This window comes from Rhipicephalus sanguineus, chromosome 3, assembly GCF_013339695.2.
Source record: "Rhipicephalus sanguineus isolate Rsan-2018 chromosome 3, BIME_Rsan_1.4, whole genome shotgun sequence".
NCBI classification, from domain to species: domain Eukaryota; kingdom Metazoa; phylum Arthropoda; class Arachnida; order Ixodida; family Ixodidae; genus Rhipicephalus; species Rhipicephalus sanguineus.
In genome coordinates this window covers 78,714,944-78,740,576 of record NC_051178.1, presented here as the reverse complement: position 1 = coordinate 78,740,576, position 25,633 = coordinate 78,714,944, and the positions used below count along the sequence as shown (strand labels likewise).

The window sequence follows — 25,633 nt, the reverse complement described above, 5'->3', positions numbered from 1 at the left end:
GTAACCTTCTGTAATTGAAGTGAACAAGCGGTTAATCAAGCCTAGCGGTCATATCATAAATGGAACGGGAAAAAAAGTAAAATATACGCGTACGTTATTTTGTCGTTTTTTCGAACATTCCCTCAAGCTGAAAAAAATACCGCACCAAGGTACGTGTGTCCTTCCACGTACTCGACATTTCATACAGCTGGCATCCACAGCAGCTGTGTAATATTTAATTCCATGTGGTACGTGTAGTTCGCCTCACCTCAATAAAAAAGCACTTGCTTCAGAATAATGAAAGTTCTGCCTTTCCTACGGATACCTTTAGAGGTTCGGTAAGTTTTTAATTTGTTGGGCTGTTTTAGCACAAGTGTACACGTTAGTGAGCACGCTAGTGGAAAGTTCGCGCTGCCCCATACCTATGGTAGGAGCTCACAACTGATACAGACCGTAAAGGGCAGGAGACTGGACGCAGCGCTGACGTCAAATTGTAGTTGGCACTTTTGTCCGTGTGACTGAATTTCGAGCTGTAATCTACGCAACACAATATTAACATCACGAAGATGTCAGCAACGGGTTTCAGGAGATCACAAGACATTGCTGTTGTAAGCGTTCCCTCCAGAAGTCACGGTATTAAGGTTAACAGCACAACATGGCCTGACTGTGTATATAGGATGATAGGAATATACGTCTGGTGAAGAGAGCGCGCCATTTGCCGGAAGGTATTATTATTGAGCAGCATTATTTGTAAACAGGGTAAATAGCGAACTTCGTCATATACGTCCAATTGGTCCTCTATGATGCAATGATGACGTTGTAGCAAGCGACGTTGGTCTCATGTGCATTGCCGGCGAATGTTCACCTTCAACGCCTGCTACACCATGAGTGCGAGTGTTTTATTACATGTTTATTACTCTGTCTTTCGGCGGAAATTACTGAACACACGTACTCAACTGTTTACAAATCTTTCATCCCCTGCCTTCGAGCTGTCCCCTAGTGCCCTTTCAGTAAAAATACGTAATAAAAGTGATCAAAGATGTGTGTAAACCCTTGACCACATGAGACATGCTCGCAAGCACTAGTTACCGAGACAGCAATTAAGGGCGAGATGGAGGTTTGAAGATAGAGCCCGCTTACCATGTTTTATCATCTTCCGATGATAGAGACCATTAGCCGTCTTGACGAATACAAATCCCCATGTCACATCATTGACAGCAGCGACATTTCCTGTTCAACGATCTTTATTCCTTTCTAGAACACATTAAGTCTGACTTACCAATAGAGTATTTCCTTTAGGCGACTTATGTTCGCCGCGCATTTTGACAATGTGCTCTGCATTGATGCCAGGAGAAGAAGCAAAAGCGAGCGCTCTCCTGATAGTCGCACAACTGAAAGAGAGCAACGTGCGCTGGATTCACGTGACTGTCGCTTTTGCGACAAAGTGTATTAGGTCCATCCGAAAGCCCATCTCGCCAAACACAGATCTCACATATGTGTCGATACTGCATCAATACTACTGAGGGCGTTTCCAAATGCAAAAGCAATGTGGGCGAACTTAAATAATTATTGTGTTGAAGTACAGCTGGAGCGAGAAACGTTAAGCATAAGTGACCGACCAGCAAAGCACCGTAATTATCTTGCATTCAGAAACTGGTTTTAAGCTGAACTCTTTCCTGCCGGTGTCCCCGCTGCAATCGTTCCGAACAAGACAGAAGCTCAGGAGATGATGGAGTGTGGGAAGAGATGAGAAAGTGTTTGAACACGAAACCTCCATAGAACCAGCGTTTCAATAAAACGCCCTCTCTTCTTGAGCGCTCCAGACGAAGACCAGTGCCCTTCTCGAAAAATTCGCTCTACCGACATTCCATGTTGGAACGGTCGCTCATGGGTAATTCCCGGGACTCGCAGTTGACATGTTCTGGAACAAGAATGTCACGTGTTGCGCTTTTCGGAATCATTTCTATTAGATCGGTACGTCTCTGCTTTGCGTTTTTATGAAATTGTTCGAAGACGTCGTTCTTCGGCAACGTTGAAAGTGTTCTTTTAGATGACTTGTAATGGCGAATGATTATGGCACAAAGGAAAAACAGATTCCGCGAGAATTCAGCGGCGACTTTGCGATCGCGCTAGATTGCTCTCTTTTTGTTCTCTTCCAGAGTCCCACAACGAGAAAAAACATGTGTTGCACTACTGGCAGCCGCCACAGTTCTTCTGTTCTGCGGCGGCTTCTGTGTGTACACGTGGAGGGCTTACGAGCTGATTAACAGCTGCGAGGATTGTCAGCCTGATCATGTCTTTGTGGAAACGCCAGGTGAGTGTTTTATTGACAAATACAACAAAGAAGTTAAAACTCACTCTAATAATTTTGATGTGTTAGGTACATCATTCATTGTCGACTCTCCGGGCGCTTGCGTCTTTGAAGTGCGTTGAACAAGAAGAAAGTGATAAGAAACAAGCAAACTGAACTTAGGCATGACATGTTCGCCCTAATATAGTATATGATCGCGCACGAAATTTCGATAATATACGTTGTATCTACTGTTTTGTTTATCTGTGTTCTTGAAAGATGTCAAAATTGTTGCTCTTGGTTCCAACAGATTCCACCGGATCTCCAAGTTATCCCTTGTATGCTATGCGCACGCAAGACGCTCCCGCGGCGATCACCCAACTGGAAGATCTGTCCGCAGCTCCCTATGATTCTTCCCTCGAAACTCTTCTCCCAGCAGCTTTCAATTTTGTGCTTCAAAAGTATTCCGTTGTTCCAGCAGCGGACGTCAAAGTAGTCGTTATCATTGCCTACTATCGTTCTGGGTCGACCTTTTTCGGGGAGTTGCTGTCTTCCGCACCTCGGACATTCTTTCATTTCGAGCCTCTTATGATGTTCACTGTTAGTGGTGGAATACGACCCGGAAGGCAGCGACATGCTTTCCAGCTTCTGGACGCGCTCGTACGGTGCCGCTTTCATCCTCTCTACACTGTTTGGTTGGAGAACAACCCTTACTACAAGTACAATCACTTCTTGGCCGACATCTGCGAAGGTGGACAGTCGTGTTCCTCCCCAAGTCATCTCTCTGCTCTGTGTTCAAGGGCAGGAACTCAAGTATTCAAGTTCACAAGACTTCGTACCAGTCAGGTAAGATATCCGCAGAATAGTACCAATTTTCATCGATAGTAGACGGCCGCCTCAAATTGTTCCTTGCATTCAGGAATGAAGTTTTCAGCCTGTAATAGCATTTATATTGCGCATCTAAAGATATGTTTCGCAATCCAGGGTTCGACGGAAACCCGTCTGGTCTGGAAAATTCATGGCGGGAAATAAAAGCACCGACCAATCGTTAACAAAAATGACGTTTTGGCCCCGCGCTGGTGGCCTTGTTCACAAAGAATCTTTGTGATTCACAATAATTTTTGTGTTCAGTTTCTTTCTGAACAAGGCCCCCGTAGTGGGGCCGAAAGATCATTTTTGTTTCAACGATTGGTCGGTACTTGTTGTATCCCGCAAAGACATGTTTTCGGATATATCATGACACCATTTCACTGTAGAGTCATTAGAGGATTCTCATGTTTCCTGCGATCGGAGATAAAATGTTTTGCGCACTTTAAGCATTTAAAACCACAATGAGCAGGCTAGCCAACAGTTAGCTAACACTAGCCAGCACTATAATGTACCAGCCCGCACTCAGCGAACATTAAGCAGTGCTAGTGAAAAAGTTCGCTAACGCTAGGCACTAATAGGCAACGCGTGCAGACAGCTGGCGAACTAGTATTGATCATATCCATTGGCATGCATGTCCTCATTTGTGTTATATCAAGATTATTCATATAACCCAGGAAATGTAATGACTACGATGACTCCGTGTTTATGTCATTCATGCTACGTTATGCACCTCATGCATCTTATGTCATTTACCACTGGCATGCCATTCATGTCACGACATGAATTATTAACGAATGTTTGTCACGGATGCGTGTACGTTATGGTATATACCCCGTTAACGGACATGATACTACCATGACTGCTTCACAGGTGCGTATCATGTCATTTGTGCTATTCAGATCATGCTACAGATGCCATGCATGTTCGCCTTGCAGTTATATTATGCAAATTTTTGCATCCACCAATGTAATAAAACGACCATGAGAGCACGAAGACTTAGGCGCTATATCTATCTATCTATCTATCTATCTATCTATCTATCTATCTATCTATCTATCTATCTATCTATCTATCTATCTATCTATCTATCTATCTATCTATCTATCTATCTATCTATCTATCTATCTATCTATCTATCTATCTATGCTATCAAAGTGATATTTCACGAGTCAAGAAATCCTTCACATTTAAGAAAAACCTAAGGTGAGATTTCCGTGTAATAAACAACTCCAACGAGAAAGCGTACATATTCTATTGATTGTTAGTACTTACACACTTGCTTACTGTACAGCTCGACAGAAAACCACTCAACCTATATTGCCACACAAGTCTATGAATTCCTTATTGCGCATATTGATTGCAGTCATGCGAGTGTACTTGTAAAAGTGACGTGCACAGCTAAATATTTCTGCTTCGACGTAGTGGAAGCGTTGTTTCTCAATAGTGTGAACCTACGAGTGATACACTGTATTTTGACATCTTTTACAGCGAAACTCAACTCAAACTCAAACTGTCTACGGTCTGCGGTGTTCGTCATTGTCGACGTCGTCATAGTAGTAGTAGTAGTAGTAGTAGTAGTAGTAGTAGTAGTAGTAGTAGTAGTAGTAGTGGTAGTAGTGGTGGTAGTAGCAGTAGTAGTAGATGTAGTAGTCCTCACACAGGTCACGGGACCAGATCAGCGAGTTTGCGGCTAAGTTGAGGGAGAAAGGGCAACCCCACACTTAGAAGGGGCGAGTGAGGGGACCAGAGAAAAACACAAGCATCGTGAAAGGTGAAAGGGGAGGTCACGTGATCCACCCTTCGGCCGTGCATGCCATACACAGTAGGAGCGCTTGGAACTGTTTGCGTTTCAGTGCAGCCGTGATAGCTATACGCGCTTTGGGAGCGTGGGCCTCCCGCCCATTGCACTTTATGGTTATCATGGGCCACGGCCACACTGAAACGCTACCGTAGCGTTTCAGCGTGGTCATGAACGAGCATTTCGTCACGCGCGATTCACATGCCTTAGCTCGAAGAACAAAGAAACAATAAATTAATCCTTAAAGGTGCAGTGACATAAAAATTCAAGCTTGAGATGTGGCCTTCATTCGATAGATTGGTTTGCATAAGTTTTGTGAGCGAAGTATGACTTGGAGTACGTTATGTAGAAGTTATTTTATTTGCAGGGCACAGAGCGTACGAAGGCTCAACGGGGGGTTCGCCCTGAGACATCGGTAGCACTAATATTATATTCGACAAATCGCCCTGGTGCGCACCAGGGCACTATGGCGATACGATAATTGGACGAAACGGTGCACCTGGGCGCCCTAGTGCACACCGATGCGATTTCATGAATATGACCTAGGACGCATTCAGCGGGCCCCCAGGCGCTGAGTGACGATGCGCCAGTAACGATAACGCCGACATCAGTGTTGTCATCGTGGTGCCGACTGGCAACGACGCCTTGCAACGGCACGGCTTCACTTCGGTTATCTGGTTTGGTTCGTTTCAAATCATGCACATTCGCCGCTTCGCGGTCTAGTCAGCCTGGGATAATCCGGAGCGACGATCTCAACAGCATTACGTGCCAGCATGTCGTGAAACAGTTGTGCGCGACTTACACCAGTGGCGTCATGAGTTCCACACGGAGGAATGCCTTTGTCGCAAAGAGCTCCAACGGTCGTTTGTAAAAGCTTTAAATTAGGGCTGTGCATTGAATTTACGTCCGTCAGCACGTCTCCGAGATGCATTGAACATTTACCTTTTACACCCAGAGACTGTGCTGTTCTTGGCAGTTTGATAGCGACATGGGCGAGACGAGCCAGCACGAACGCCTGGCTGTAGACGAGACACGCACAGCGTCAACGGTGTGTGTGTGTGTTTGTTTTTCTTTGTATGTGTGGTTGGGTGGGCGCTTAAAGAAGGCTAGCCCGCCGTAATGGTATAATCGGCGGACGCGAATGGAATTCTGTGCAGTGCGGGCGTATTTCACCTTTAGAACGAGCGACCATTTGCGTTGAATAACTCGTTTGTTTTTGTGCACTGGATAGTAGCACCCGTCCTGTCCACAGCGTTTCTTTTTATTCTGAGTTCTTGTTTGCCAGAATAACCCAAGTGTGCGTCTACAGATGCCTGCTCATCGTTTCTCGGACCAGCGTCGATTTCAAAATCGCTGCTTTGCAGAGGATCGAAGCGAAGATGATTCGCGACGTCGCGAATCGCAGCGATTCCAAATTCCTCAGTGTGTTCTGACGGCGGCGACGACGATGGTGGTGACGAAGACATGACTACCGGTGCGCGCCTAGCGGGAGAAATGTCAGCTGAAACTCGCGTCACCGTTTAGTGTGACGACGTGATCAGATGGGGCCCTCTCGGGACGTGACCGCGCGGTAGCGCTGTCAGCACTGCAAATTGGCGGGCTTTGCAACCGTTTAGAATCGCGTAGATACTGGTCATACAAGTTTAAAAAAAGAGAGTTAAAAGAGAGTCACATCTACCCGACTCTCTTTGTGGCAGCTGATGGCCACCTTTCTTCGTAAGGGTAGTCGCAATATTCTGGTCGGAACTCCTGAATGCAATAGGAGTGCCGACCAGAGTATTGTGACGCTGCTCGGAAAATCATCGACTCCCTTGCGCCAAGGGTATCAGTGATTGACATACAACCGCGTGTTTATTTTGAGAGAAATCTTCACTGGCAGCGCCCAGAATACAGTTAGCTTGTTTGGCTTATGCAGAAAATGATATGCCGAAAACTATCGATTGAGAATGTATAGCATGCGATCGAAAAATGTGGAAGCACGCACTTTTAATGACATGGTTATTGCTGAAACACTGGGTCGAAACGTCTACAAATACGCAGGGTTCTAAGAAATCGAAAGTTTTTCCCTCCAAGGGAAACAAGAACTGTTATGACAACATTTACAATGGCAGTGCTGACAAATTTACGAAGCTTTAAACGTTTGCAGGCGAGGCTTGTAGGCTCCTACGGCTGCATGTCGGAACTCCTAAAACTAGTGAAATGAGCATGCATGGTGTTGCACGCACAGGCGATCGGGAACAGATCTAGCCCGACAGCCATGACAAATAGAAATAACAGAGAAGGAAAGGCAGGGCAACACGTGCCGCTATGCCGGCACGATAACAGCGCGGACCGGTTATCAAGGCGACGCGTTACCCGTCACTATAACGCGTCTGCTAAACACCACAACACCACCAAACTTATAGCGCGCGCGTTCATCATTTGCGCCCACAACAGTTAAAGCATAGAGCAACAGTGTACCATTATATACGTATTTGAAGGCTAAGTAAGCTGAGCTGATCAAAATGAATCAATGCCCCCGGCCCCAACATGTCTGATATCCAGAACATGATTCTGGCTCGTAAAACTCTAGAATTAACACTTTTTTTGCTTTGTTGCTCAAACGCTGAAAAACGTTTTAGTATACATATATACTCGCTGCACAGCAGGATGACGTCAGGGGATACATAAGAGGGCCAGCATTTTTAGTGCTGTACTAGAGTGTACTAAAACAGGGAAGTGCCCGGAACGGCCGCAGCACCAATGTACAGAAAGTGGAGCCCGAACGGGGTCAAGCCACTTGTGGCGCTGCGATCGGTAGCCTGCAATGTGTCGTTGAGGTTGACTTTTTTCGCGAAATGCAGTCCAAAAATGTGTATTTTTTTTACTGTTGAAATAAACGCTTCAGTCTATTTTAGTTCAGAAAAAATTGTCTAAGTATTTTGCGTGACCGTAAAGAGCCAAAAAAATCATTTTTATTGATACATACACATGTTGCTATAAAACTTAACGTAAAATGTGAAGTCCCGTTTCTTGTCTGTTACTCGCAAAAATCTCGGAGGCCATAGTCTACGTTTTTGTTGAATGCCGTGTGGTGGCGCTGCAAATACGCTCACTGTCAAGTTTCTTCTGTTTCACTTCCCATTCGTCGTCACTTTTTCTAGCAATACGTAGCATCTGAAGCTAGCTTTAAGAAACAAAGGAATACCAGTACAGCTATAACAAGTGACATTAAAATAAAATTCCACCACCTACAGCAGCGTCTAGAACCCGGGACTGTTGAGTGGGAAGCGGGTATTCTACCACTGCACCGCTTTGGTGGAGCCGCGCGCAACTCTTAAACGACGACACATTGCAGGCTACAGATCGCAGCGCCACAAGCGGCTTGACTCTGTTTGGGCTTCACTTTTCGAAGCACGTTCCGAGCACTCCCCTGTTCTAGTACACTCCAGCAGTACTTTATCTGCCCGGTTGTCATTACATTCAAGTACAGGTGCCCACAAAATAATTCGAAGCGCCGCACCGGTGGTCGCTCGTCGGCGAAGCACACCTGCGAAAAAATACAGCCATGATCTGCACCAGCGCGGCAACCTTGGCAAGCAAGCCACGCTCCCTAGTGTATCTAGATGGACGTTGCCTTGCGCCAAACACTGTGCTGTTTGTCCCTCTTAGCGCTGCGACAGTACATCCGCGGGGGATCGGGCCCTGCCGTGTAGGCTACAGCGTGCTCGCGATGTATGCAGCGGAATCTCTAGACGCACGTGTACTCGTTGCGACGCGACCCTAATTAAGTCTCAGTTACGCACTTGTAATAAATCTTATTAAATAATGCGCGTGTGTGTATGTGTGTGTGTGTGTGTGTGTGTGTTAAAATTTCCTTTAATAGTTTTTGTAGCACGACTTCATTTAATTTAAATATGGATGGCCTAATGTTATGACACTAAATTTTCCATGCAACTAAGGAAAATGTGAGCTTGCTTCCAACCTATTTTCTGCCACAAACTTCATACCAGCATAACCTCATCCTGCTGTGATTCTTGCTTTCTTTATTGCGATGTGGTGTTAGTACTTAATAGTAAATACAAACTCCAGCTAGTGATAGTGGTAGTAAATGTACTGTCCAAAAGCTCTGTTGCATGTATCACGGATGCTGTCGTTATTGTACCAGCAGTCCTTCAGTTCAGTTTTAAGTTCAACATAAAGATTCCATGATGCTGTGAGCACTTGACAGAAATTCATTAAAATGGACTTGGAAGCGTCACGTTTGCTGAGCCCAAGGATGCAGGTTCGATTCCTGACCTCAGCAGCTTTGTTTTGATAGAGGGGAAATACAGAAACTCCCGTGCACTTATATTTTTGCACTAGGAAGAACCCCGGGTAGGTGAAATTAATCCGTGGCCGCCATACATTGCGCACCGTTTAATCATATCCTAGTTTTCGGTCGTAGAGCTCTAGGAATTATTACTTCGTCATTATACCTCGAAACGTTCGCTCTATCGTGTTTGAATTTTATTCGCCATCCTCTGCCATTAATGTTCAGCACTCTTTCCAGCAGGATTCCTCATTTGTCATTTTTTCACAATACAGCATTGTTGTCCCGATTTCATACCCCAATGATGTGTTATATTTATTATGTATATAAGCCACTTCAGCACTGTTCTTCTTTGTTTGACCACTTCTCATTACCTCAGTTGTTTGAGTAAGTAGCTTACTGTGTTGTAGCAGGACAACAGACGTTCGGCATGAAACATTCAGGCGCGACTTTTGCCAGTACAGAGACATGAGTTAAGGAGTAGCAACAGTGTGTCTCTCAGCATCCCTAGTTAGCGTTCGTATTTTGTTCTACGCATGCAGTGTACTGCTGGAATGAACCCTAGTTAACAATATGCCACATTGTCAGCGCAAAAATACAAATTTTATTCTGTGTACCTTGCGTGCTGCGCAGTTTGCTCTACTTTGCCCCCAACCGTCTTTACTGGTAAACGTTGGCTAGTTGGTTGTCCTTCCAGACAAACGGAAAATCTTGACCTTTGCCTGTTGATATAGATCTTTAAAAGAAATGGGGTACATTAGGCCTTCAATAGAGCTGCACCTTCCTGTAGCTGTTCTGAAGCCACGCCCTAGAAAGGCGCGCCCACACTGACGCGGCCGAAACAGAGCAGTGAAGGCAAGCATAGTGTTGTGCGTATACATTGGCCCTATTGCATGTAGCTGTAAACATGCTTCGCCGTTTTCTTCTTTGTTAAAATATTGCCACCATATTACGGAGGACGTTTCTTTTTTCTTTTTTTAGGCAGTTCAGATATTTATAAAAATGAGATCATCGTCACGCTTCAGGGTGTGTCCAGATAAGATCGAACACAAGGTCCCGGGCACCATTCCCGATTTTGATGAAATTCACTGTAGGCCTAGGCATTAGACCCAGACAATAGTTTCGTAGTTATTCTAGTGAAAAAAAACTGTTTGCCTGAATAAAATTATATAAATCTTTTTCGCAAAAAGCACTTTCACGCGAATTCCGTGATTTCCGAAATTTGAGCGAACCTACCGAAAAAACCGTGCACTTCTTGGTCACAATATTTGTTCCCCTAAAACAAAGGAGACATACAATCTTATGAGTCTATTATTTCCCTTACCTATCGAAGCACGTTTGAAGAAAAAAATTACAAACTTGGCAAGTCGTACAAGATACCTGTATTTCACGAATTTATTCTTGCAATCAAGTTCAACTGAGGATTATAAAAATCGTTACATATTAACTTCGATATTTGCACTGTCATCTAAAATAATTGGCCCCGGATTTATCATGATCAGTTTTACTTAATAACTGTCTTTATACGTGAATCATTTACCAAAAACGCTGAAGCTTGAAAAGATTTTTTTCACAAAGGCCATTATTGATTTTTTAAATTCCATCTGATTGATGTCAAGGATGTCATCTACTATTCTGCGTAAAAAACGTTGCATTAATTTGGTCCCTAACAAGCTATAATGCGTCACATGTGACCGAATCAGCCTAGCGGCCGCGCAGTTCTTCTGTTGTGAAAATCGGATATATGTTGTTCAAAATATTTGTAGGCGACATAATCACAAAGCAGCACCTCTAGAAAAACAAATTCGCAATCAGATGTCATGGTTCAGCAAGCTTTGTGTTGAGATCAGCCGCTTCACGAACCCGCAGCAGCGGCCGCTCGATGCTGCGGCCGCTCACATTACACATCAGTGCCGCTTCGACTGCGGACGAGCTCCGCTTGCACGCCAAACTACGCTCACAGGACGAACAAGATAAGGAGTGTATCACTGTGAAAGTTCAAAACTGTTAGGTGCCAACAAAAAGCCATCGTATGCAACAAAAGTCTGGGGCAATATTGCATTGATGAACAACTGCCCTCAAGTCAATTACTAAACATTTTAGTAACCCGTTTTTGTTAACCTCGTCGATGTCCTTTTAGTTGCGGCAAGCTATTTACGTCTTGATATACAGTAGGTGCGCGAAAACGACTTGAGCGTGACTGTCAATAATTTTGATTAAAAAATGGGTATAGTCTAAATAAAAAAAACAATCTGTTCATTGTACATGTAGTGCAGGGAGGTCATGCAGTGGAAACAGTTGCAGCTGGCTAAGGGAGTAACATACCCTCAACGTACAGCAATGTTAATGAGCATCGCCGCTTCTGTTAATTGCCCTGACACTTCATGGACTTTTGTGTGGGAGCGCTGCCTTTAACAGATTCAGAGGTGGTGGGTCTATCTGTCATCCTATCTTCGCAATTGTTTACTTGAGTATTTCAGGCTGCTTGATAACTGCACATTGAAGCTGTGAAGCTGGAATTGGCCAGGCAGCCTCCTTAAAAAATGTCACCCGCATCTTCCCACAGGGGGAACTCGAGTAAATGCGTCGCAGAGTGGCGGGGGTATCGCGTGAATGTTGCGTAATTTGGTTTCGCAGAAGCGTCGCGCTGCCTCAGTGATGGATCCGCTGCTCGACGTGCACGAACGGTTGCTGCTTCTCGAGCACGACGTTCAGGATCCACAACCCGTCGTTGCCGTTTCGCAGCTGCTTCTCGTTCCCCGAGTGAAGGATCCGCAGCCCGTCGTTGCCGTCTCGCAGCAGCTTCTCGCGCACGAAGTTCCGGCTCCGCAGCGCGCTTCAAACACTTGCGTTCAGCGTCGTATGCTCGTCTCTTCGCAGCCTTGTCTTCTGCGTTGCTGGCTGTTGTTGACGCCGACGACAGTGAGGGTGGGGTAACGTTGCCTTCAACGAGTGGTGGGACGCTGATTGAAGGTACTGTTGCTCCCATTGCATCTACTCGAGTCAAGCAAAGCGTCAAGTCAAGCGAAAGCCAAGTAAAGACTCCATTGACTGAATTCCGAACGCGCGCTCCGCCGCTTATATACACACCGCCCGCGTTCGATCGAGAGGAGGGAGGGACGGAGAGGAGGGAGGGAGGGAGGGAGAGGAGAGTCCTGCTGCCGGCACGAGACGAGCCGAGCATGCGCAGTGGGGGGTGTAGACGGCGGCCGACGCCGCAGGTGCGACTAATGGCATCTTCGGCTGAGCCACACGGGCACCGTGGCGGTGGAAGGGAAGTTACGTCAAACACCGCCCGAGTTCCAGGTCCCGCTACGGGCCAGACGAACGTGTGAGCCAGGAAACTCGAATCTGCGACAGCAGCGCCGTCTGCGAGGCGCGCACAGCAGTCAAAATTCAGCAGACGACATTTTGCAACGGCGGATTTGTACTGGAATTAAGAGCGCAAACGACGGAAAACCAGACGATTAGAGACGCTTGCGAGACGCTGTGCGTCCAGCGTGTGCTCGCCTGTTCTACATGCGCTTTTGCTGCGTCAGTTTTGCGCAAACTCGACGAAGGTTGGCAGTTTCTGCATCGTCTTCGCTCTCCGGTGAAATCCCGACAGCGAAAGTAGCCTTGTGTGAGCACGGCCGGACGATTTACAACGCACGCATGTTTCACCTCCAGTCCGGCCGTGTTCTGCTGCAGCGCCAGCTGTAAATTGCGCCTGCATTGATGGAACGTCGCCGCGTCGTCTGCCAGCGCGCGCTGAACGATGGGATTGCACCACGCTCCACCGTCGATCTCCGCGGTGGCGCGGTGGCGTGCACTGGTGTCGTGGCCGGCCCAGCCGAACATGCGGCACCGCACGCGTGGTGCCCAGACGAACGTACGGCACCGCACGAGTGCGCAGAATACGCCACGAGTGCCGCCAGCCGAAGATGCCATAAGAAATGCTCCGCATTTAAAACGTCGCGTCTCGAGGAAATGAACACGTGTCCAAGAATGTGGAATAACCACGCTTAAGGTCTTGTCATGAGGAGTTGCCTCGAATCAGGGCGCCCTTCTGTCCTTTTCATGAGACTGCCACATGTCATGGTCTGGGAACACGACACTGCAAAGCTAATGCACGCAAGCTCTGTCACGAATTGGGCCCTGTATCTCAGACGACTACATGAGAATGCTGAGAATACAGGACACTACATGAGAGCTACACGTGATGCATGTTTTGCGTTGTATGATACATGAAATGTGTAATGGATATCGCAAATAAGTGTGTGTAATGGTTGGCCATTGAATACACTTCATGCAAACAGACTGCTGGCTATTCTATGTTATACCAAACGATATCGTTTGGTATAACGATAACGATTCGACACTAGGGCTGTGCGAATATTCGAAAATCTGGCAATAGCGAATCGAATTGCGCTGTTATATTTCGGTACTCGTACGAAATATCGGATAATCGAATTACCAAATATTTTTGAATATTTTCGAAAAGTAAGCCCTGATGAAAAAAAAAACAAAAACAAGAAGAGCAACACGTCGGAAGAGCAAAGGATCATTTCTCATTATTTTTAAGTAGTCAATTGCCTAGATGCGGTCCTGTGTTTTCGACTGCCACGTTGTACTCGCAAGGTTCCTAAGCTCGTCTGCCGACCTAGCTTTTATGCCTCCTCCTCGCGCGTTTGCCTTCTCTCTGAATCCAGTCAGTTATTCTCTATGACCAGCGGTTATCTTGCCTGCGTGTTACATGCCCTGCCCAGTCATCGCACTATCGAAGTTTTAGTCATCGCCGAATGAAGGAGCTTTTGCTTTGAAGTGTCGCCGATGCGAATTTGTCCTCAATCCACTATCATCATCATAAAATTTATGATGTTGATTCATGAAATATTATATATCTTTCAGGCCTTAGCATTATTTAACAGTTGGTAACAAAGTATTTCCTGTAATATTGAAGTGGCGGTTGTATACATCCTACAGTTAAAGATACCTCGAATGCTCTAGTCGCTAATGTATGCGAGCTTACCTCGGTATGCGTAACTGTGGTATTCTTTGTTACTTAAGTGTAGCGGTAATTTTACTTCGTTCAAGTTTCTGAATATTTCTATGAAGTAAAACAAAACTAATGAATTCTAGGGCTGTTTTGAAGATGGTTGCCTTGTTATTCGAAAACTATTGGAATAGGATTCGATTGGTATTCGTAATTGATTCGGTTCTAAATGTCACTATTCGCACGCCCCTACGCGAAACCTAGATTTGAAGAAAAAAAAAACACAAAAAATCCGGCAGACCTCACGCACTGTGGGAATCGAAGTAACGCGACGCAGCCAGCAAAGAGCCATACATCGCCTTGTTTCCCTTCGAGGCAAATGAAATCGTCATGTCCTAACATCTAGTTCACTGTATAACGCATGTTTGTCATATATTCATGAATGTACAATCTTCATTATAATGAAACGTATATTCTGGTATATGCAGTGCATGAGCTGTCGTTTACGTCCGTCACGCACTCATGTCATGCCATACCAAATGTGGTGTATATAAAGTTAACGAAACGGCCGGAAGCGCATTACTATAGTGTCATGCAAATTATGCCGGTTATGACATGCATGCTATGATTTCCGTTTTAAGATCTGTCATTAATGTTCGTCATACAGTCACGTCACGCAGTACTAGTTTTGGGTGTATATCATACTAGGGCAACGTGCGCGAGCGCAGCATGAGCTAGGCATGCAAATCATGCTGTAAATGAAATGCATGCCATGCTTGTCATGTCATCACCTGCCATTAGCGTTCATGATAGAGTCGCGTCGCGCACCACCAGTTTTGGTGTATGTCAAGCTAGATAAACGGCTGCGAGCGCACCATGAGCATGAAATGTAAATAATGTCCAACACGTCACGCATGCCTGATTTCCATGTTTCCGCCTGTCATTTATATTCTTCGTACACTCACGTCACCAAATACCACTTTTGGGGCATACCAAGCTAGCGAAACGGCCGCGAGAGCACCATGAGCTTGGCATGTAAATCATGCTGCAAATGAAATGCATGTCATGGTTGTCATGTTACCACATGTCACTTACGCTCGTCATACAGTCACGTCGGCAACACCGATTTTTGCTGTATATCAGGCTAGATAAAAGGCTGCAAGCGCACCATGAGCATGAAATATAAATCATGCCCTACACGACATGCATGTCATGATTGTCACGCTACCACCTGTCATTTATGTTCTTCATACAGTCATGTCATGCAATAACAATTTTCGTTTATATCAAGCTCGCTAAACGACCGCGAGCGCACCATGAGCATGGGATGTAAATCATGCCCTACACGACATGCTTCTCATGATTGTCACGTTGCCGCCTGTTATATATGTTCGTCGTACAGTCATGTCATGCAATACCAGTTCTGCTGTATATCAAGCTAGCGAAACGCCCGCCAGCACACCATCAGCTTGACATATAAAGCATGCCCTACATGGCATGCCTGTTATGATTTTCATGTTACCGCCTGTCCTTTATATTCGTTATACAGTCACTTCACCAAATAGCAGTTCTGGGGTACACCAAGCTAGCGAACCGACCACGAGCGCACCATGAGCGTGGCATGTAAATCACGCTGCACTTTAATTTGATGTTATGATTGTCATGTTACCATCCACCACTTATGTTCGTCATACAGTCACGACACAAAATACCAATTTTGGTGTTTATCAAGCTAGCGAAACGGCCGCGAGCACAGTATGAGAGTGGCATATAAATCATGTTCTACATAGCACGCATATTATGATGTTCATGTCGCCACGTGTGATTATGTTCTTGATACAGTCACGTCACGCAATACCAAATTTTGTGTATTTCAAGACAGCGAAACGGCCACAAGCGCACCACGAGCCGGGCATGTATGTCATAGCTTACATGACACACGTGTCACGATTTCATGTTACCGGCTGTCGTTTATGTTCGCCATACAGGATTGCTTCGTTGTACCAATTTTGGTATATATCCATATAATTAAACGGGCGCGAGCGCCCCGAAACCATGTCATGAATCATGTTGTACATGACATGCGGGTCATTATTTCCACGGCAGGACCTGTGACTTATGCTTGTCAGACAAACTTGTCACGCCATACCAATTTTGGTATGTATCAAGTTAACGAAACTGCCCAAAGAGCACCAAGGCCGTGGCATGCGAATGGTGCCGTTCATGACATGCATGTCATGATTTTCATGTTATGACCTATCGTTAATATTCGTCATGCAGCCATGGTGTGCCATTCCAATTTTGGTATACGTCCCGTTCACTGAAACGGCCAGGAGAGCACAAAGTCGTAGGCGGCTGGACAGATAGATAGGTAAATGCGGTCAAAGCCACAGAAGTTCGCTAAGAAATGCTTCCCATTTAAAAACTCGTTTCTTGGAGGCGCACTACGCCCCGTTGCAGCCATTCCTTCTTATTTTTGGTATGTTAAACCACATAAAGCGTTCTGAAATGTGGTGGAGCTGACCTACGTTTCGCCTATATGAGATGTCTTTAAAGCTTTTGTTGCTTTTCCAAGACAAAAGCACGTGAGCATACTTTTCTTAGGCTTGCATATTTGAATAGCGAACATAGCTAGAAACAGGTTGAATGTGGCTGTAAACCAGACAACTTATTCACAAGCTGCTGAGATCGAGTTGACGTGGCACTTCAACAGCACTTTGCTAGGGCGAAATAAAAGCATTTATGTCACTCTGCATGTTGTGTTAATTTATGACTCCCCCCCCCCCTTTTGTTAATTGCAAGAGGTCCCTTATCAATGCCGCCGGTCTACAAGGCGTCTGCGAAGCATCAATCACGGAGAACCACTGGCCTATAATTTAGGTGCTAATTTATGAAACAATAGCTGGTCATTACAATGTGCACATGTATGAAATGGCATGAAGTGTTCGAAAACTGGTGCAAAGAATAGTTTTCCAATGACAAAAACTTCACCTTCTTTCTAGGAATTCATTGTAGAATGAAGACATGCCGACATGAAAGAAAAAAGATACAAATAAGCCAAACGCTAGCCTTTCAGCTGTCTGCGTCTCTCCTCTTTCCGTGTCGCATGCCTTACTTTCTTCTTAAACGAACTTTTTTTTTTGTTTTACGCGAGCCACGCTAATTGTTCTGAGACTCATCGATATAACTTTGGAGTAGTAGTTTATTTGCCACAGAGGAATAGAGTGCACCAGTGTAAACATACGTGCTACAAAAACCTGTCGGGGCTGTCATGCATTCACCACTATGTTCCTGTTTGAGCAATTGATTTCTCATTCTGCGGCGCCGCTGGAAGCGCCTTGTTGAGTAACAAGAGGTAGCGGCCCCAACTTTTGTTCATTGTCAGATAAAAACCCCTATTGTATTCGGTGTGCCTCGCAAGCTTCTTTTGAAATTCTTCATTAATTTCTGTAAAAGTTGCTTAGTTTACGCGTATTTGTCCGCTGATTTTGTTTATGCAATAATTTTTCTGTTAGTTACGTCGGGTTCAATATATCAAACATTTCATGTGCCATGTTAGGAGGAACATATTTTCCTAACCTGAACAAGTTACAATGTAGCCATATGAAAATATTATGAAATGAGGAGTGTATGCAACAGGACTAGAATATATGTTCTGAACCCACTTAACAAAAGCTATTCTACGCTGAACATAGACGACTAAGTGTATGCCTAGCTGGAGCTTCGCTCATGAGAGTTCAACATAACGTAACTTTAACTCAAACGGGTTTAAAACAAGGGTTCTAAGGTGGTCTAGTTGGTTATAGAATATTATGGCAGAACAGCGCAGTATACTCATTTAAAACTATTGTATGCAGTTTTTATTTCCTAATTATAGCAATATATTCATTTACTTTGTAACTCTCTGAGTGTGGGAAGAAAGACTTGCTCATAAAGACACGAAATGTTTATGTGTTAAAAGTGCGTTTTGTTCTAGAAAGATTATTGCATATTTGAAATCGGCACATAAATAAACGTAAACTTAGCAAGTTTCATCAATATCAACCCCGAAGAAAAATAAACGCTTTGTTTCTTGCAGAGTGTCTCATTGAGTACCACGAAGTTGTGACACTGACTCCTGCCAGGGGAGGAGACATGTACTACACCACTGTCCTTAAGGACAGTGTAGTGAAAGGAACGCCCGAGTGGGGTTCAGCGTTTTCGTTACAAAGGAGGCATCCTGATTACCAATAGGTCCTAGCAGGAAAACATTTGGTTGTCGCTTGGACTCCTTCGTTAGGAGTAATACGTTTTATTCCTACTTGTGAAGAAGGAAGTCGTTTTACATCCCAAAAGGTCATCACGTGTGTATCAAAGCGATTACCACCCAAAGGTAGTCACTACAAACACCCTTTTTTAAGTGTGCTAATCAGTACTACAGATATGCAATCGTCTCTCCGTTGTATTATCAATAGCGAATCATTAATAAGGGGTTGATAAGCACACGTGGACGCAGAAAACACGAATAGGTTGATGCCACTGCTCCTTTAGGATTAGTAATAACGCTTGAATAAATCACTGGGAGTTTTCTACAGTGTAATCAGTTACTTCCGGGAGCTTACTATTCCATGCTACCTTCACCTTTTCATGAATGTTAATTTACCATCAAATTGAAATGCTTACGAAAGGGGCGACAGCTCGACGGCTTTCGCGGCGTCGAGCTGTCTACAATTTCAATTTTAAAACGACACAATAATGAACTGGTATTCAGGGATTCATCGTTGAAGAATGTATGCCAGGCAGACGCGAACACAGGATACGTTTCGCATTATGGTTCTATTGTGTCAGCGCCTGCCGGTCTTAGTTTTTTCAAGTATACTGTAGGAGCGTAGAGATGCGGCCTAGTTTGTATACGTTCATTTTTACAGCGCGAAAAAAAAAAACGGAACAGAAGGACTGTGTTCTAGCTTCTCTATTTTTGTGTCATCCTTTCTCGCGCTGTAAAATCAATGTGATACTATGTCTTGCCATTATATTGTCGCGCGGTTGTGACGTTGAAGCAAGTAGAATTCCAGCAGGTAAAGATAAAACACTTTTTTGGCTGACTTTGAGCCCATAAAGAAAATAAGTGACATACTCACTGCAAAGATAGCTTTGAGCACCATGGTACGTCGAGGGTAATCTGACTTGTAGCAAAGCGCATCAGCATTTATACATGTGGCATTGAAGGTTTCAGCGTTATCGTCGGCAGTAGCGCTATTTCCAGAATAGAATATTGTTCGTGTTGTGTGCGCAGTCTATCGGAAGATTTTAAAATATCCGGGAAAGTTCCCAAACATTCGGGCGCGGTGTGCGCAAGGCAGTGGTAGCACGTAACTACCGGTCACGTAACTAGAGAAAAAAAAAGCGCAGGTGGCAATATGAACTAGTCCAGTCACATGAAATTAGAGTAATGCAACATATGCAACCTAATGCTGGCACCTATTTCTGAACTAATTACTCTTAATATTACCGTTCCCTCCTTCATGTTTCAGGTAGAGTCTTGGATTCAGCAGAACCAGGATATCGCGCGGACCGTTCGTGTTGTCCACCTGGTGCGAGATCCGCGGGCCATCTTCTCTTCTAGAGTAGGCCTTCGCTGGTGCACTGACTACGAGTACTGCGGTAGCGCAGCAGCCTTGTGCGATCAGATGAGATCTGACCTAGACGCGTTCGGAGAGCTGACCCACCGAATGCATAAAGAGAGAACGTACCAGATACGTTTCGAAGACCTCGCCGCAGATCCGGTAAACGCGACGATGCGTCTCTTCGAGTGGTTAGGCCTAGATTTTGCTCCGTCGGTTAGGAAATACCTCGAAGAGCACACGGTGGCAACTGCCGCCGATATCAGGAACGCACATTCGACGAAAAGAAACACACGCCTGGTTGCACACTCGTGGAAGCGGAAGTTGTCAACGAAAACAATACGACAAATTGAAGCGACCTGCGGGGATGTGCTTCAGAGGCTTGGTTACGAGCACTCTGCGACAACCGTGGATGCTGCGAAAGCGTAATGCTCGATCACTTTGGCCATTCATAGTTTGCCATACGTGTTAGCCGCTATACCTGTACTATAGGAAATTACGGTTTTCGGGAAGTCACCAAAATATCAATCTCAATTTACGTTGGCGCATGTAACCTGTACGAAGGCTGGCGATGCAAGTGCGGCTGACATGTGCTTGTGTGTCCCTTTGTAATATTTCGTTGACTTGTGTTGTGTTGTTTTGTTCACTTGAAAACCAATAATTCTGAGATGTTTAGATGTAAAATGCCTGTTCTCGACACATGACGCAATAAAATGTCATTTTTTGTCCTTGCGGCGTCTCTGATAGAGACTCTACATGAATTACACACTAAGGCAAAATTACCTGAAAGAGGAGTATCGGAGCCCAATAGGCGTGCGCGATGAACGGACAGACCGCTGAGGAGCCAGCGCACAGAGATGCGTGCCATGAGCAAACAAGTTAGTCTGCAAAGGGATGAACCGCGAGGGAGATGCAGGCCGTGTGCAGAGATACGTTCAATGTGCACGCCGGCTGGGAATGGCGGCCGAGAAAACAGTAGGCCTATCGGATCCATGATTTCAATCATGGACACAAATCTTTGGACACAAATCGGCGCTGGATTCTTTCACAAGTAAGTGATCGCTCTTTATTCTGACGTACCAATCGCGTGCGCGAAACTGATCGCGATTGGCGGTAACGACCTCGATCGTGTTGTATATTGCGCGCACGAAATATACCGCGAGGGGGCCGACTTGGGCGTCAGCTCGCCTATGCCTTGTGACCGCCTGGATATTGGCCGCCATTGTCGTCAGCCGCCCGGACGCTCGCTCACAGATGATTCGCCGCGGTGACGAGCTGCGAACTCGCGATATTAGGGAGAGGCCGCACCGTTTTTTTTTCAGACTCGTCCAAAACGCAGTGCGGTAACCGGCAACGAGCGCGATTCTATGCCGCGCGTTTGAAATGCACCGGCATGGTTTGGCGGGTGCTATAGCTAGCCGAGTTTAGCTGCTCTTCGGAACTCTGCGGAAATTGGTCGCCATTACCACAGGCTTCCTCGACGCTCGCTCGCAAGCAGTTCGCCGCCGTTCGTGGCGGCAACTGCGCTTTCGCTTTCTGTACTTACTGCCGCTCGCTCGAAGAATTTGGTGGAAATTGGACACTGTTACCGTCGACTTCCCTTTTGCTCCACGCAAGCAGCCCGGCGCCGTTCTTGGCGGTGGCCCCGCGTTCGCTCGCTGTACTGCTGCTCGCTCAAGGAACATTGCGAAAATTGTCGCCATTACCGTCGGCTTCCCTTTCGCTCGCTCGCAAGCCGCCCGGCGCCGTTCGTGGCGGCGGCCCCGCATTCACTTGCTCGTCTGCTGTTCGTTCGAGGAACTTTGTGGAAATTGGTCGCCACTACTGTCGGCTTCCTCACGCTTACTCGCAAGCAGCTCGACGCCGTTTGTGGCGGCGTCTCCGTGTTCGCTCGCTCTTCTGCTCGAGATTCGCTAGCGGCTGCGGCAGCTGACAGGCTTGCTCGAGCTCTATGGCGCCGGTCGTAGAAAGATCACCGGCTCGTTGGCGGCACAGTTTGTTGGCGGCGCCTCGAAGTGATGGCTACGGCTGCCGCCCTTGAACTGCTGTGCTATGTGACGTGAAGTGTGTATTTGATGATTATGGCATCAGGATGAAAATATTTACATGCAATATTTTGTACGTGGGTTTTTATCTCACCTTGCTCGTATTTACAATGTGCGTGCGTTTTCGTCTTCTCTGTGACGTGTCGCTAACTATTTGCAATATTTTTTATGCTTTGCAGGATGCAGCCGTTGTCCCCAACGAGCAGAATGATGTGTGCGCTGGCGCGTACAATGCCTGTCATCTGTCACATCCATTGGAGCAGCTTCAGGAAAAGGACTGTACGAGAAATGGCAACGCGGCTGGACCTGTATTCTACATATTGCAGGGAATTCGATGAAAGAAAGCAGAAACTTCATAAGTGTAGAGGAGGATAAAACGTTTCATTGTCTCACTTTAGTCTTTCGTTGTCGCATTGACTGCGAAAGCAGTGACACAGGCATAATTAAATATTTTTTCGCTTGTTCTTTTCCGCGGCATTTGTTGCCAACCGCAGAAAGAAACAGGCGAAAAAAGTGTTAAGCCTTGCGCAGAGTAACTAGAAAATCATGCCTGGAGATAAAAAAGTTCATCCGAATTGAGTATTTGAGTGCACCGACCGCTCGTCCGGTGATGCGCAACGGCGAGGACTAACAGTGGCCCGGTAAGGTGTAAATGTGAGGAATAAATGTCATTCTTTTGAGGTGACCTGTGGGGACTTACTGTGCCGTTAGTCCTTAAACAGATTAATGGTTGTGGCAGCCTCATTAGTCCCCAGTGGAAGGAAGCACACACCATTTTGCCAGCGTTTTGCCTTAGCGTGTACGTACTTTACAGCAAAATATATTTTCCAAGTCCGTAATTCAGCCGCTCTGTAACTGATATTCTATGCAAAATGTAAGGTAACGCAATTAGAATACACTGAAAAAGCATCAGCATTGCTGACCATGCCATAATTAGGTTAGAATAAGAAGGAGTAATTTCATTAAGAAACCTCAGTGCCATTTCACTCTAAGAAGGTGACCGACCAGCTGAGCTGGCGGTCGGTCGCAAGGCCTTTTTTAAGAGCTGTGTAAGGGATGCGTAAGCGTAGAGGTTTATTGTAGGTTGCGGTGTCCCCAAGAACGCAATTTCGGGGCAGCACGGGCAGCACCTCGAAAGTGAACGCAGCCTTCATAGAAAGTATTATCGGTTTACATTTCGCTTGCAGCGCGGATACAACGCCTTCACATTGTTCGAATATATTTACCTTACGCAAGCACGTGTGTCTAATATAATTTTAAGACACTCGCTTTCGGTCACTGGAGGTCTTCGTTGAAGTCCCGCCCCGTCAAGAAGTTTTTTGCTTTCATTCGTTTATCCGGTGTTTGCTTTATTACTAAAAGCAATGACACGGGGACTCAAGGAACACTTCTAGCAACACCGTGGCCATGAGGTTCATAATAAATTGGGAATAATGAACATCACCCCCCACTTGATATGTTCTACGTGCGAGTGAAAGCGTGTGGTGCCAGCCGATGGTCGCCGCTCAAGCAGAGACGAAATGCGCTCGCCGTCGCCGTAGGGCGCATGGAGTACGAGACACAGGAGGGCTGCGTGGCTACGGTAGTAAATTCGCACTTTGACCGAGCGGACTTGGTCACCAGAGGTCGCGACCCTGTATGTTTAGAGGTGGCCAGCAGACGGCTGCTATCTTCGCCTGTGTTGCGCTGTCATCGCATGTTTGTACTGAGGACACAGACAGCACAAATGTTAGTTTGCTCGCTGAAGCAGTCGCATATACTAGAAGAGTGAGCTTGTAGGCTTCCTTCGAATAAAATCCTAATTTGTTGCTGTTACATCATTGCTTCATCCTTTTGGCAAAACTGCGACAGTAAGCATGCAGCGCCAGTGTATCTATTGTTCCCCTTACCACATCAGCAAGAGCGTCGTTCAGGGTTAGCCGTATGTGTTCGCACAAAAATACCTGCTCGCGATATCCTCCGACCACGCAGCTGGGGAAACCAAAACCCTGCAGTTCGCAGCCTTGTTTAATCAACGCGGGATGCGCTGCACTTCAGAAAGAGACACGGCATCCAAGTCCACGTTGACTGGAATTGAGGGACGTTCGGACAATATTGCAAATCAGATGGTAGAACCACAGACCACGCTTACTGCTTCATCAGTTGGTGTCACAAATAAAATGAACGAGAAACGTAGCAGAAAACAAACAGATGGGGATGAGGACTTTACGGTGCACGATTATCCGCATCCATACTCCCCCTTTCCGATGAGGAGACTGTCTAGAGGTTTGTAATATTTGTCCACACAGATCGTAATGGAGCCACACTGAACACGAATATGCTGCAGAAATTGAGCCCGCATGCTAGAGTGACTAAGTGGAAATTACATGACAACGTAGAAAGCCTAAGTACCGCTGCCCGCGAGAAGCACCCCGATTGCAGCCCTTAGGACAAAACTTTCATGTAGCGAAAAACGGCACAAGGACATGAGAAGGCACACAGAGACGCCACCACCCCGCTCCACTAGGAATACCATGTTTATTTTCAAAACGACAGCGCTTACAAACCATAGTAGCCAGGCGTGTGCCGTTTCACGCTACATCAACGTTGTTATGATGGCTCACCAATAACTACACATTGCACCTTTTTGGACAAAGTTCCCACAAGGGAAACAGTCAAGCACATTTTGTAGGCTTGCAAAGCCCTCCACCCGCTGCGTGAGACACACGCCAGGTTGGAGCATTATTAGGACGCATAAACACTCACTGACCGACGCACTTTAAGAAAACGCAGGCCTCCTCATAAGAGCTTCATTATTGACACCTGGTGGTATTAGTTGAGGGTTTTGAAGGGAACTGTGATTTAGCCTCTCACCATACCCCTTCCTATAGCAACGGCACCCACCTAGGCTGTCATTTCAGTCCCATTCGCTGGTACTACTTTTACTATTACTACTACTACTACTACTACTACTACTACTACTACTACTACTAGTACTACTACTACTACTACTACGGCCACCACCACCGCTAACAACAACAATGCTACTACTACTAAAACTTGTACTAAAATTTCTGCTGCAACTACACTATTACTACTACCACTACTACGGCTGCTGTTGCTACAACTACGGCTGGTACTTCGCTGCTAGATAGTGCTAACTCTACTACTACTACTACTCCTACTACTTCAATGCGATGTGACAACGGTGCTCAGCTGCTTTATTTTTATCGCTTTGCGTCTTATGCTCAGCCAGAATGGTAAAAAGATCGTTCATCTCTCTGTCATAGGAATCGGGATAACATGAAAGTAAAGCGTGCCCTAACAGAAGTAACTGAATGTTTACTGTACATTGATATTAAGAGAGTTTGTACAATGCATATTGATGTCTAGCAGCTATAGCGCCGTTTAACGTGGGTGCACCCACTTTGGTGACTGGTGCTCCACCTCCATCCCGACGACTAAGGTCCATGTTAAATGAAACAAACCCGTGTGGTAGCTGTAGTAATTGATGGTGAACGCGTAATCAGAGAACGAGGTGTGATAGCCAGAAGAGCGTCGCATATTGGACGCAAAACTTTGTCGCCATCCCGCGGCATGTTATAATGTGATTGAACACCGCGGCCGGACTAGAGGGAAACGCAAATCGCGTCGTGCCACCCCGATAGACCGGCCGCGATTTTAAAGACGATAGTCTTTCTTAGGGAACTTAAACGCAGAAATTTTGGTCTGTCTTTCTGTTTGTCGGCACGTCACCCGATTCAGCCACCCGGCCAAAGTTGAACCACTTGCTTACCGCCAAC

General features: G+C 45.9%; 1 protein-coding gene across 1 annotated transcript; it reads left to right on the top strand.

The window, feature by feature from the left end:
* Positions 1–276: 276 nt before the first annotated feature.
* LOC119385598 (carbohydrate sulfotransferase 4) lies at positions 277–20,534 on the top strand. Its single transcript, XM_037653007.1, has 4 exons — positions 277–317; positions 2,139–2,293; positions 2,580–3,115; positions 19,717–20,534. The coding sequence occupies exons 1-4, from the start codon at positions 277–279 to the stop codon at positions 20,233–20,235; spliced, it is 1,251 nt and encodes a 416-aa protein (XP_037508935.1). The 3' UTR covers positions 20,236–20,534.
* The last annotated feature ends 5,099 nt before the right edge of the window (positions 20,535–25,633 follow it).